Here is a 12011-nt window from a genome sequence, read left to right as displayed (position 1 = left end):
TTGGGCAAAGACTCCCTTTCACCTGCCTACCTTGGATATGAGAGTGACATGAACTAAGAGAATCATGCCAGCTTGGATGTTGCCCAGATTAACAACATCCACACCAGATGTTGGGGAATCACAACAATCTGACAATAAGTGGGCTACTGGAACAAACCATGCACAGACAAGCCCCTGGAATTGATGGAATGCTACTACTACAACAGTAGATCTAATGAGAAGGGATATATGAAATGTATGAGGGAACTATAGATGGACAGAAGACCTACATCCACACTAACCGAGAAACAGCTAGTTACCCAATGATTCAACATAGTGAAGAGGAAGCTGCTCTCACAACTTGAGATAGACCAACTACACAGTATAGCCTGGACTCAAGAAGACCCAGAAGAACAACTGGATGTACAGCCAACACCTGAAGCTGAACATCACTGCCACACTTTCCATTAAAATCATGGATAAACTAGCTATAGGTAATCCTTGCTATCCAATCACAATAGGGACCAGAATTTAGGTTGCTAAGTGATTTCGTCATTAAGTGAATTGTCACATGACCAGACCTGATTTTACTACCTTTTTTACGACGGCTATTAAGTGAATCACAATGGTGGTTAACAAATCCAGCTTTCCCAAATAACATCTTTTACCGGAATTTGCTTAATGACCATGTGATTCGCTTAATGACTATGATAATTTGCTTAACAAGCATTGTAAAAAAGGTCACAAATCACAGTCATGTGACCACGGGAGTGGTGCAATAGTTTGCAATGGTCGTAAATGCGAGTACAGGTTGTAAAGCACTTTTTCCAAGGCCATCATAACTCCAAACCATCATTAAATGAACAGTCATTAAGTGAGGACTACCTCTACAGTCAACCCTCAAGACCAATTACCAAGGCTCAGTGGAGAAGTACCATCGGATAGTATGCTAAAAGATGCCAATAGAGCCCTCATGACAATCCCTATTACCACCATAACTCAAACCAATGAACTAGTATACGCTACAGGTGCTATAATCTTGGATCAAGCAGAACAGCAGTACATACCCCCCCCCCGGGGAAAATGAGGTTGGAGGTTAAGATCAAGGCAACTCAGAGAGAAGCTGGTGGAACTACAGAAGGGTGTGGAGATTAAGGATAAGATTCGGCTACTGAAAAAATACAAAGACCTGACTCCATCTGAAGCCCTAGAGACTGCTAAACAAAGGCTCACAGGCTAAGGAGATACACTAGAGAAGAAGAGGCCAAGAAGATAAATGCCCTATTCTCCAAAGAACCATCCAAGGTATACTCCCTACTGCAGTGCAACAACACAGTAACAGCAGAGCCATCAATAGCAGAAATTGAACAGTACTGGAAGAACATATGGGAGAAAGAGAAGACACATAACATCAGTGCAAAGTGGCTGCAGGACCTGAGAGCAGATCACAGCAATCTCCCAGAACAGGAACCAGTCACCATCACAGTAGCAGACATCCATGAAAGAGATCATAAAAGAACCCCACAAGGGAACAGCACCGGCCAACTACTGGCCAATAACCTGCCTCCCCACAACATGGAAAGTCCTATCAGGCATAATAGCCACCAAGCTACAGGGCCATATGGGCCAGTACATAAGCACAGCTCAGAAGGACATTGGGAACAACACCAGAGGCTCAAAATACCAGTTGCTCATAGATAGGGCAGTCATCTAAGACTCAAGATCTAGTCAGACCAATCTGAGCACAGCCTGGATTGACTACAGGAAAGCTTATGACTCAATGCCACACACATGGATCTGTGAATGCCTGCCACTATACGAAGTCAACAGGACACTCAGGACCTTCCTCAAGAACTTAATGGGACCATGGAAGACAACACTGGAAGTCAACTCAAGACAGCTCACACAAGTGGCCATCAAATGCGGCATATACCAAGGTGATGCACTGTCCCCACTGCTCTTCTGCATAACCTTGAACCCCCTCAGCCAGAAGATAACAAGGACTGGATACATATACAAATTTAAGAGTGGAACTACCATCAGCCACTGGCTCTATATGGGTAACATCAAGCTATATGCTAAGAGTGAATGAGACATCAACTTGCTGATCCACCTGACATGGATCTACAGTGAGGACACTGGGATGTCATTTGGACTGGAGAAGTGTGGCCAGACGGTAATAAAGAGAGGGAAGGTAGTTAAGACTGATGGGGTGGAACTACCAATGGGCCACATAGCAGACCAGCTACAAGTACCTTGGTATCCCACAGTCACATGGGAACCATGATGAGGAGACAAGGAAGACAGCAACATCCAAGTACCACCAAAGGATAAGACAGGTCCTGAAGGACCAGCTCAATAGGAAGAACGAGATCCACGCCATCAACACATATGCCCTACCAGTCATCAGATACCCTGCTGGTATAGTGAGCTGGCCAAAGGAGGACATGGAGGCTGCCAATATAAGTTCTGGAAGCTCCTTACAATGTACAGCCAGAGACTTTACACCAGCTGGAAAGAAGGCAGGCGGGGTCTGGTGAGCATCAAAGCCACTGTCCTGGACAAAACCCAGAGCATCCAGGAGTACATCAGTAAGATGGCACCCAAAGATGAGGTGCTGAGAGAATGCCTGAGGCAGACATAGGAGGAAGTTCAAGCAGAGGAATACCATGGCAAGACAAGACCATGCATGGGATGTACCATCGACAAATAGCTGAGGTAGCTGACACTGGGAAATCCTATCAGTGGCTGGAAAGGGCTGGACTAAAAGACAGTACAAGAACAGGCACTAAGCATCAGATCCATAGAAGCAGGGCTCTACCACACTAAACAGGACCCAAGATGCAGACTGTGCAGAGAGACTTCAGAGACAGTCCAACACATAGTGGCTGGGTGTAAGATGCAGGCAGGAACAGCATACACTGAATGGCACAACCAAGTAGCTGGCACTGTGTTCAGAAACATCTGCTCAGTGTATGGGCTAGAACCTCCCAAGTCCAGATGGGAGATTCCACAGAAGGTCATGGAGAATAACAGCTAAGATCCTCTGGGACTTCCAGATCCAGCTGGAAGGTACTGGGCAATCAACCAAACATCATGGTAGTAGATAAGGACCAGAAGACAGTGATGGTGTTAGAACTAGTGGTGCTAAGTGACAGCAACATCAGGAAGAAGGTGTATGAGAAGTTGGAGAAGTACCAGGGCCCGAAGGAGGAACTAGAGAGGATGTGGAAAGTAAAGGCCAAAGTGGTCCCAGTGGTGGTAGGAGCACTTAGGGCTGTGACTCCTAAGCTGGGAGAATGGCTCCAACAGATACCAGGAACAACATCAGAGCTCTCTGTCCAGAAGAGCACAGTGCTAGGAACAGCTAAGATTCCCTCAAATTCCCAGGCCTCTGGTAGAGGACCCAAGATTGAGTAGACACATACCACCCATAGGGGTGAGAGGGGATTTTTTTTTTAATGTATGCATGTATTTCATTACTTAGCTATTTTTTGTCTGAAGCACTATAGTCCACCTGTTAAGATTCCTTCATTATGCAGCCAAAAGCTTGGGAGCTGCATTTATATAGTCAAATGGTACACCTCCATGCATAAAAATCCAAATGCACAGAAAGGAACGACAGTTGGTGCCCCTCCAATATGATCATGATAAAACATTGGGTTCACAACACATGAATCTAGTGCCTGTGTTGGTAATCATATATACAGATGGAGTCTTATATAATTCTTCCTCTGGAGAAATCCACTATAAGTTAGGAAACAGTTCCTGTAAATTTCTAGAAATGTGATACCGTGCATATTTTCACATTCTTATATTTCACATGGCAATCATATTTTACCAGGTTCCACCATTCTAAAATGGAGTAAACACTGGCTTCTGGGACAGCAACGGTGGACTGAAAATGGCTCTGCTTTCACAGAGCTGACCACCGTGGCAAAAAGAGGAGCCGGTGAAGGGAATCCCTCTCCGGATAAAGGAGAGGACAAAGATTGCCGACAGGCCGCACACAGAATCTCCCTGTGAAGAGATTGAAAAATAGCAATCTCCAGCAGGTTTGAGAGTTCTGGGAGCCGAGGGAAAAACATCCTGACCAAGCCTCAGTTCAGCGCCTTTCAAAGGGACACTGGGTCCGCCTTCTTCCTCCTATAAAACTTTTTATATTCCTATAAAACTTTAGGAATTTGCTTTTTATGGATTACTCAGAAGTTAAGAACCTCCTGAAGGGCAAGTTTTATTACACTGGGAGAATCTTCTTCTACCTTGGATGAAAGAAAACTACGTGTAAGTCTAAAGATTAAAAAGAAAATATTTACTTTTTGAACAGCAAAAGGTTTTGAAAAGTTAAGGGGCTAGATGGAGTTGAAAGAATATTTCCTGTGGGGTGTTTAAAAACTACCAAAAAAATGAATATTTGGAAATTAATTGTAAGAAATCCTCCCATGGGAAAGTTTTCTTGTCTGGAAAATAAACAGACAATAAGGGGGACTTGACTGAAGGAACAGAGAGAACAACTGATTACATTTAAAGGGGAAGAGACCCATTAATACAATGGAGCAATACTATATGACTATAGAAAAGTTTAAGGCGGTTTGGGAGTAATGTATGCAGAAAAGACCATCTGACACTTTAATAGACCACATAGCAGAACAACAGATTTCATTGGAGAAAATGATAAGGAATCAACGTGTGGGACATTATTTGTCAGGATTAAAGATTAAATTTATACACAATTCCTAAAAACGTCATCCTTCAGTCCTGATCAAAAAGAAATCCCATTTATATCTACCAGAAACCACAACTTGTATTTTAACCATAGTCAAATAGATTCATTTTAAAAAGAAGGTTTATAAAGTGAATCTATCTGACTATGGTTAAAATACAAGTTGTGTTTTCTGGTAGATATAAATGGGATTTCTTTTTGATCAGGACTGAAGGACGAAGTTTTTAGGAATTGTGTATAAGTGGCGAGAGATATCTTTTGCTTTACGTTTTAGAGAAAGTGATAAACTGGACTATAAAATGGATTTCTTTGATTAAGATTAAAACACCTTTGTTATTATTTCTGGTAGCCCTCAATGGACTTCTGCTGATTAGGATTGAAAGATTTTTACAGTTTGATTATTGATAAGAGATGAGATATGGGAAGAAGAAAATTCTTTTATGAAATATCAGAGAAGCTTTTAAATTACTAAAGCTGTTTATACGTGTCTGGAGGGAGGGGGGAGTCATTTTTTATATCTTCTTTTTTCTTTCTTTCTTGTCTCTATCTCTTTGCACTTCTCTTTTTTCTTTTTTTACTCTTTATAATTTCTTTCTTTCTTTCTTTCTTTCTTTCTTTCTTTCTTTCTTTCTTTCTTTCTTTCTTTCTTTCTTTCTTTCTTTCTTTCTTTCTTTCTTTCTTTCTTTCTTAAATTTGTCCCCCACCCATCTCCCCCCAATGGGGGACTCTGGGCGGCTCACAACACATTTAAACAATAAATAAATATACAATTAAAACCTATAACAATACACATTCACAAAAATAAAAGGGAAAAAATCTAGGAGGCCGATGGTTCAAGGCAGCAATGCCAGGCCACTAAGGGGCTAGTCAGCCCCACAGTTGGTGATCCCCCTCCTCACCCCAGGCCAGATGGCAGAGCCAGGTCTTCAGATCCCTCCGAAAGGCCAGGAGAGAGGGAGATAATTTCTTTAGTTTGTATTAGTCTTTTATCCATGTATTTGAAAACTCTAATAAAAATTATTATAAAAAAAATAAAATGGAGCAAACATTAAATATGACAAATAGTTGTGACGATTGGGAGAAGTGCCCTTGGTTTGCCACTGTTTAGTAATGCTCATCTAGGTGTCAAAGTAGACACTGCAAGAATCATCCCAGGAACAGCAGTGCAATCATGACAAAGATGACTGTTATAAAAAAAAAGGGGGATACTTCTACTCACCATTGTGCAATCCAAAAGTAATAAATGTCTTTCTTTTGGGTCAGCCAAAATCAAAGGAAAACAACATTTCATATGTCTTGTAAGATTGTGGCATTCCTCTGATTCCAATCAAGGAACAGAAAAAGCTGTCTTCTTTCTGTTCAGAATGGCATCATTATCTGGGCTTACAACATATGTCTGTATTTTCTTATATCTTTATATTTCAGCCTTCCCTAACTTGATTGTCTTCAGAGATTTTGGAACAAAAAAATTCCAGAACTCCTTGACAGCCTAATTCTGGGAATGACATACTGTCATTCTAGAACAATAATCTCCAGCACAGATTTTTTTTTTTTTGAGTTTTCATCGCATATGCTTAACGAAGGGAGGGAGTCTGTATGGACACACATAACACAAAGTTAAACTATTTTAAAGCACTGATAAGAATAGCAACTTGTCTCTTCACCTCCACTGAGTAACAATCTAAGGCAGGTTCCAGAGAACCTACTACAAATTAAGAACTGATTTGAAAATATTTCAGACTGTAAATATTCAACACAGATAAGGACATCTTTCTTACTATCAGCAGGATGCTTTTTCTCACTGTGAATGCAGAAATCACTTTTTAAAAAAACTGTCAGTGTTTTAAAGGGATCTCAGGTAGGATACAATAGTTAGCTTAACTGGCTTCACAAACCACATAATATATGTGTGGGGGAGCCTTATGAGTTTCAGCATATCACTAAACTTTCTTTTACAATACATTATTCAGTTGTGAGTTGTGTTTCTTTCATTTTAGTAGAATGTTGATTAATTCCTTAGCAATACTAGACATCCTTCGAGTGATTGTCTTACATATTATATGCTATCATAAACAATATCTAATATGAGCCAGCTTTTGGCAAATTGACTGTTGCTCAGAGATCCATTCCAGCTGACCAGCTACTACTTAACTTTAGCCATAGACAGTACCTGTGCTGCTCTGTTGTTTCTCCTCCTCCTCCTCCTTCCTCCTCCACCTCCTCCCCATTCCCCCCTCCTCCTCCCCCAATCCCTTTTTCCTTTTATGTTTTATTTTTGAGATTGTACATTACAGGCAGGTACTGTTTTAACAATTGTCTATACAGTAAAGTGATCTGGGAGCTTTGTTGACTGAACAGTGAGACACCAATGTTTTCAACAGATAAATCTGCCAATTTCTCTTCTCAATTTCCAGAGGATTTTTAAGCCTATTCCTGCTCAACAGTTTGTAATAGACTTCTCAAAGCCTGGGTAAGAGAATGGCAGTTTTCAAAATATTACAGGGCTAGTTCATCTGCACATTCTTCCTACATCAGCAAAGCAAATAGCAATCTCCCCACTACTTCAGGAAGCAATTAGCAAGAAAATCAAAGAATCCCCAGCCTAACAACCATACTGATATATGGGTGCTAAAGTATACACATCCAGTTTCCAAGATTAATGACAAGCCCTAGCAGCCACTCACAACCAAGGCTCAATTTGCACAGGGTCTTATTAAGCAGATTTATTAAAGGGAAAACTGGATTAGGTTATAGAATCATGGAAACTGGATGTGTGGACTTTAACACCTTACTTATCAGTAAGTTCATTAGGGTGGGGTTTCTTTGATCTTCTTGCTGCCTGCCTCTTGAAGGAGTGGAGAGGTTGCTACTTGCTTTGTTGATTCAGGAGCAATGTGCAGATGTTCTGGTCTATAATATTTGGCAAACCACCATGCTTTTTCCCAGACTCTGAGAAGTCTATTGCAATAGTTAGCTTTTATTCCCATTTTGTTCATCAAAGGGCAACACTTACCGATAAAACATAGTGTAGTCCACAGTTGAGTGGCAAATCTGAAAATCCCATGCTTTAAGCTTTTGGCATTCCCGATGAGCACGGAGTTTTACTCTCACAGTTCCTTGGCACAATTCAGGAAACTGTTTCCTTGGAGGACGAGTACAAAATTCATTTGATTCCACACGCCAAGACTCAGCAAAGTCGTCCACGTCAAACTTAAAATGACCATCACCACCAATCAGATCATCTCTCTTGTGCCCATTGTAGTTGCCACACAGACCACAAAGCCGACCCTTAAGATGAGGGGCAGCCATGACTTCAACAAAACTGTCTCCATCCCAAGAGATTTCCAGTCCTAATGAAAAAGGCAAAGAAAGGAAGGGTTTAATAGCATATCACATTGCATGATGTTCTCCTATATATTGAGCCTGATTACTACTCCATCTGGTCTACTGTTAGTTGGTAGGAGTTTTCCCGACCTCTCAGCAGAGATCCTAATACTTGGACTCCTTTGGAAATGCCTATTTAGCATTATACTCCATTTATCAGATACTCCATTTCTGAGCTATGGCCCATGATATATAGTATCTGAGATGAAATGACAAAGTGGAAAGCAGCTGCCCAAAGAAAGCTGTTTCTGGCAGGAAGTTATCAAACACTACCCTCCTGTCAGCCCTCCCAGATAAACCAGATAGGAAACACAGCTAGATGAGTTAATTCCACTTCATTGTAAGGCTACATTAAGGGAATCTTGCAAGTCTGAAAGTACAAATCTCCCCCCCTTCCTATTTACTGCCTGAGTAGTTAGGGCGGGTCCTTCCTAAGTTTCTTTTTCTGGCCATTACTCTGTTGTGGACTCCTTTCTCTTTTATTTGATCATTCCCTAGGTGGCATCTCTCCCCCCCTGCCCTGTCTTCCAAGGTCACCCTCACATTCCATCACATCTCCTCCCATGGTGTTCATCTGCTTGACCTAATGAGTTGCAAGCAGGTCTTCACCTAAAACTGAATCTACTACATGCTGTAACAAACTGATATAGTAGAATGGATTGTCCTATTTCCAGCTAGAAATAACAAGATATCACCTTGGAATTTCTGAAACTAAAACATTAAAAAAGGGCTATTACTTAAAAGCATTCTCAACAGATTAAAACAAATGTACACTGGAATGACATATTCTAATTTAGGATTTGCCTGTGGTGCTGGCTGCCCATTTAAAGACTATTTTTAATATTGGAATGATTCATTATGAAGAGTTAATAATGGGGACTATCTCCTATAGGTGTTTCAAAAGGATTTGGGAAATGATGTGAAAATGATGGTTTTGATTTATTTAAAATAATTTAACACTACCTTTAAGGCAAAAGTTAATAAAATGTAGTTAGTTTAGTTTTAGTTAATGAATTTAGTTAATAAAATACAATTTTATTTAGTTAATTTAGTTAATAAAATACCATACAAAGGTAAAGCTTGATTAGGAAGTGATAAAAAGAACAGAGCTGATCACAACTACCCTTAGGAAGGGATCAAAACACAAGCAGATACACCACATTACTTAAGTTATTAATAATCAGACTATGGCCAAGGAAATCCCAGATCAGTTATGTATCACCAACTCATCCCTAAGCCAAAAAAAGCAAAAACAAAAACCAATCAAAAAGTTCAAATTACTCCTATCTACATTTTAGTAGGGGAACTTAAGCTTCAGAGACACATTAGCTAAAGAGCATGGCATAATAGGTAATCAAGTGAGAACTTCAGCTAACATCACTTTTGACTTATTGAGCTTTCATGGAAAAAATGCACTGCAACATTTATCTCAAACTGGGATAATATTTTATCAAACCAACAACCATTCCCATGTTACCACATACAGTAAGAGAAATCATGTTCATATGGAATCCAGCTTTGCTTTGTACCACTGAGTATTAAATTTGACTTTTCAGGAAGAATAAACCTATATGAACCAACTTGTATGGGTTTATTAATTTATTAAAGAAAAACTCAATTAATTCTTCTAAACCTAAAACTCATATTAAGGGAACAATTCAAAACCAGTTAAATATAGTTTTTTGGATGTTTTGAAATGCTGTGGGTTGGCATGAGGATTATAACTATTTAGAATAAGGGTACTATTGCCCTGGGTTATAACAGCCTTGTTTTCATTATTTCAAATTGCTCTATAAGCCATGTATTTTTATCTGTGCATGTCTAGAAAATTAATTTATTCAAGTGTCTGCCATTCAGAGCTGCAATAAAAGTAGTTATTCCATGGAAGAGGATTTTAAAACACTCCTTAGCAGATGGAGATCATTTGGATCTAACTTTGGTTTCCTCCATTTCTGAATGAATGAGTTCTCCATACTCTTGGATAGAAATCAGGATATAAATAATTGATCAAATTAGAAGCCAGAGTCCAACATCTGTCCCATCTGGAGATGTGCAGAACAAGAGCATTCCTTTGTACAGTTTTCCCAGTATCCTCCTTTTTTGGACAATACTAAATCATTCATGACTTATCTTCTGACTTGGCACAAAATCCAATGTAATGAATTTGGAATGCAGCCCAGATTTATGCACTGGGAGTTCCCAATTCTTCTGCAGTTTCCTTCCAAAAAAACGGCATATACAAATACTTCAAGAAATACTGAGAATCAAAGTCCAGCCTCTTACAAAAATAACAATACTGGTGGATATTGGACCAGTAATTGTACAGTAGCCACAAGAATACAATATCCCAGGCCAGGGCAAAACTGAGGGACATGACTGACAAGTCATTTATAAGTCACTCCTTTCCAGAATTAACTGCTATTTCTGGCTTCTGTTCTTGCAACTCTTAACACAGATAACACGTAATGTTTCATATATAAGGAGGCATGTATAGCAACCCATGATTGCTGTTGAATAGCTTGATGACTGTTAGGTGGTTAAAAGTAATGTTTAAAAAAGTTGAGGATCCTGGTTTAGGATCCTGGTTTTCTTGACTAACACTCATGACTGGCAAAGAACAATGTCACAAAAAAGGAAAGTAACTACAAATCAGCTAGTTCCTATCTCTTACACCAAAAGTAGTGAGCTTGATGCAATGCTGGCTTAATCCTTCTGCCCCCTCCCTACATGCTTAACTATTCCTTATGCTGGAACAGTGGGCTTCACCAATTTACTTTACAAACTTTGACAAAGCTGTGTTGGATATCAAGGGGTGTGCTAGTGTGCACAGGGACAAAGCTGTTTGGAGATATGTAGGTAAATATTAGGTAAGCAAGCTAAAGCCAAAAACACAAGGGAATTCCTGGAAGCTTGATATTCAGACAAGTCAGCCATCAACAGATTTACACACTATTCAAAAGAAACAATAAGAAGGAAATAAAAAGACCAGAACACCTCCTCGCCAGCAATCAACACCTGGATAAGCAGGGATTAACACCAGGATTAACACCAGACAAACAATCAAGCAGTAAACAATACCCTAATCAAGGAACTACAAACTCAGACAATCAAGCAGTAAATGATAGCCTAATCTAGGAACTACCAAGGAAAAAACAACTCCCCCACCAACACTGACAGGGCAAGCTACTGTACATAAACAGAGAGCAAACCCCATTCCCTTCTAGCACTAAAGATGTTACCTAGTCAGGTAATGAAATGTCCACAAGAAAACAACCAAGCTCAGAGAACCCCAAGGACTCCACAGTTCAACCCTAAACTACATAGATTCTCTTCTATTGACATGTAGGTATCTTGTAATATGGCCTTGTCAACTTACTTCCAGATCAGTTTAGCTGCAGAATCTCCCCAAATTATATTTCCCCAAAGATCTACTGCATGAGGAGAAGGCATATGGCAAGGATAGTCCTTAAAGCATAGACTTTTTCATTATATTCTCTCTCCAGGAAATACTATAATATCTAGCATAAATCAGAAATATCAAATGATTGTTGTTGTTTTTTAAACGCACTCTTCCTTCACATTAACAAAGGTGTAGCATTTGCAGGTTTGACTCAGAGATTCAGATTTGTCTTAATTGTGTTAGCACTCTGTTATGTATCTGTATATTACAGATACAGAAACCTTTCATAAATATATAATTTGCTAAATATGTAAATTATTTATATGGCATAGACAGAACATCCTAGATTCACCCTATGGCAAGGACCTTTTTGTGGAATAAGCTGCTATTGTACTTGAGGCTCCTCCCTCCATATTACAGTTAAAAAGGTATCTTTTAGAGATTTCTTATGATGCTGGGGTGGATTCAATTACTTCTGTACTTCTGAAAGCTACTTAGAGCCAGTTAGAAGTGGAGGACATAAAC

General features: G+C 39.7%; 1 protein-coding gene across 2 annotated transcripts in view; it reads right to left on the bottom strand.

Moving 5' to 3' along the window:
• Positions 1 to 12011, bottom strand: part of BMPER (BMP binding endothelial regulator) — a 170946-nt gene that overhangs the window by 52126 nt on the left and 106809 nt on the right. For both annotated transcript variants that reach the window (XM_007426348.3, XM_088149970.1), the window contains one exon: positions 7716 to 8052. In XM_007426348.3, coding sequence (XP_007426410.2) covers positions 7716 to 8052 — 337 coding nt within the window. The remainder of the gene's footprint in view (positions 1 to 7715; positions 8053 to 12011) is intronic.

This window comes from Python bivittatus, unplaced genomic scaffold (genome assembly GCF_059951505.1).
Source record: "Python bivittatus isolate LINGU-HERP-01145 unplaced genomic scaffold, Pbiv_v1 ctg000610_np1212, whole genome shotgun sequence".
In the NCBI taxonomy this organism is placed as follows: domain Eukaryota; kingdom Metazoa; phylum Chordata; class Lepidosauria; order Squamata; family Pythonidae; genus Python; species Python bivittatus.
Note: the sequence above shows the minus strand (reverse complement) of the source record. Positions and strands in the feature narration are given on the sequence as shown.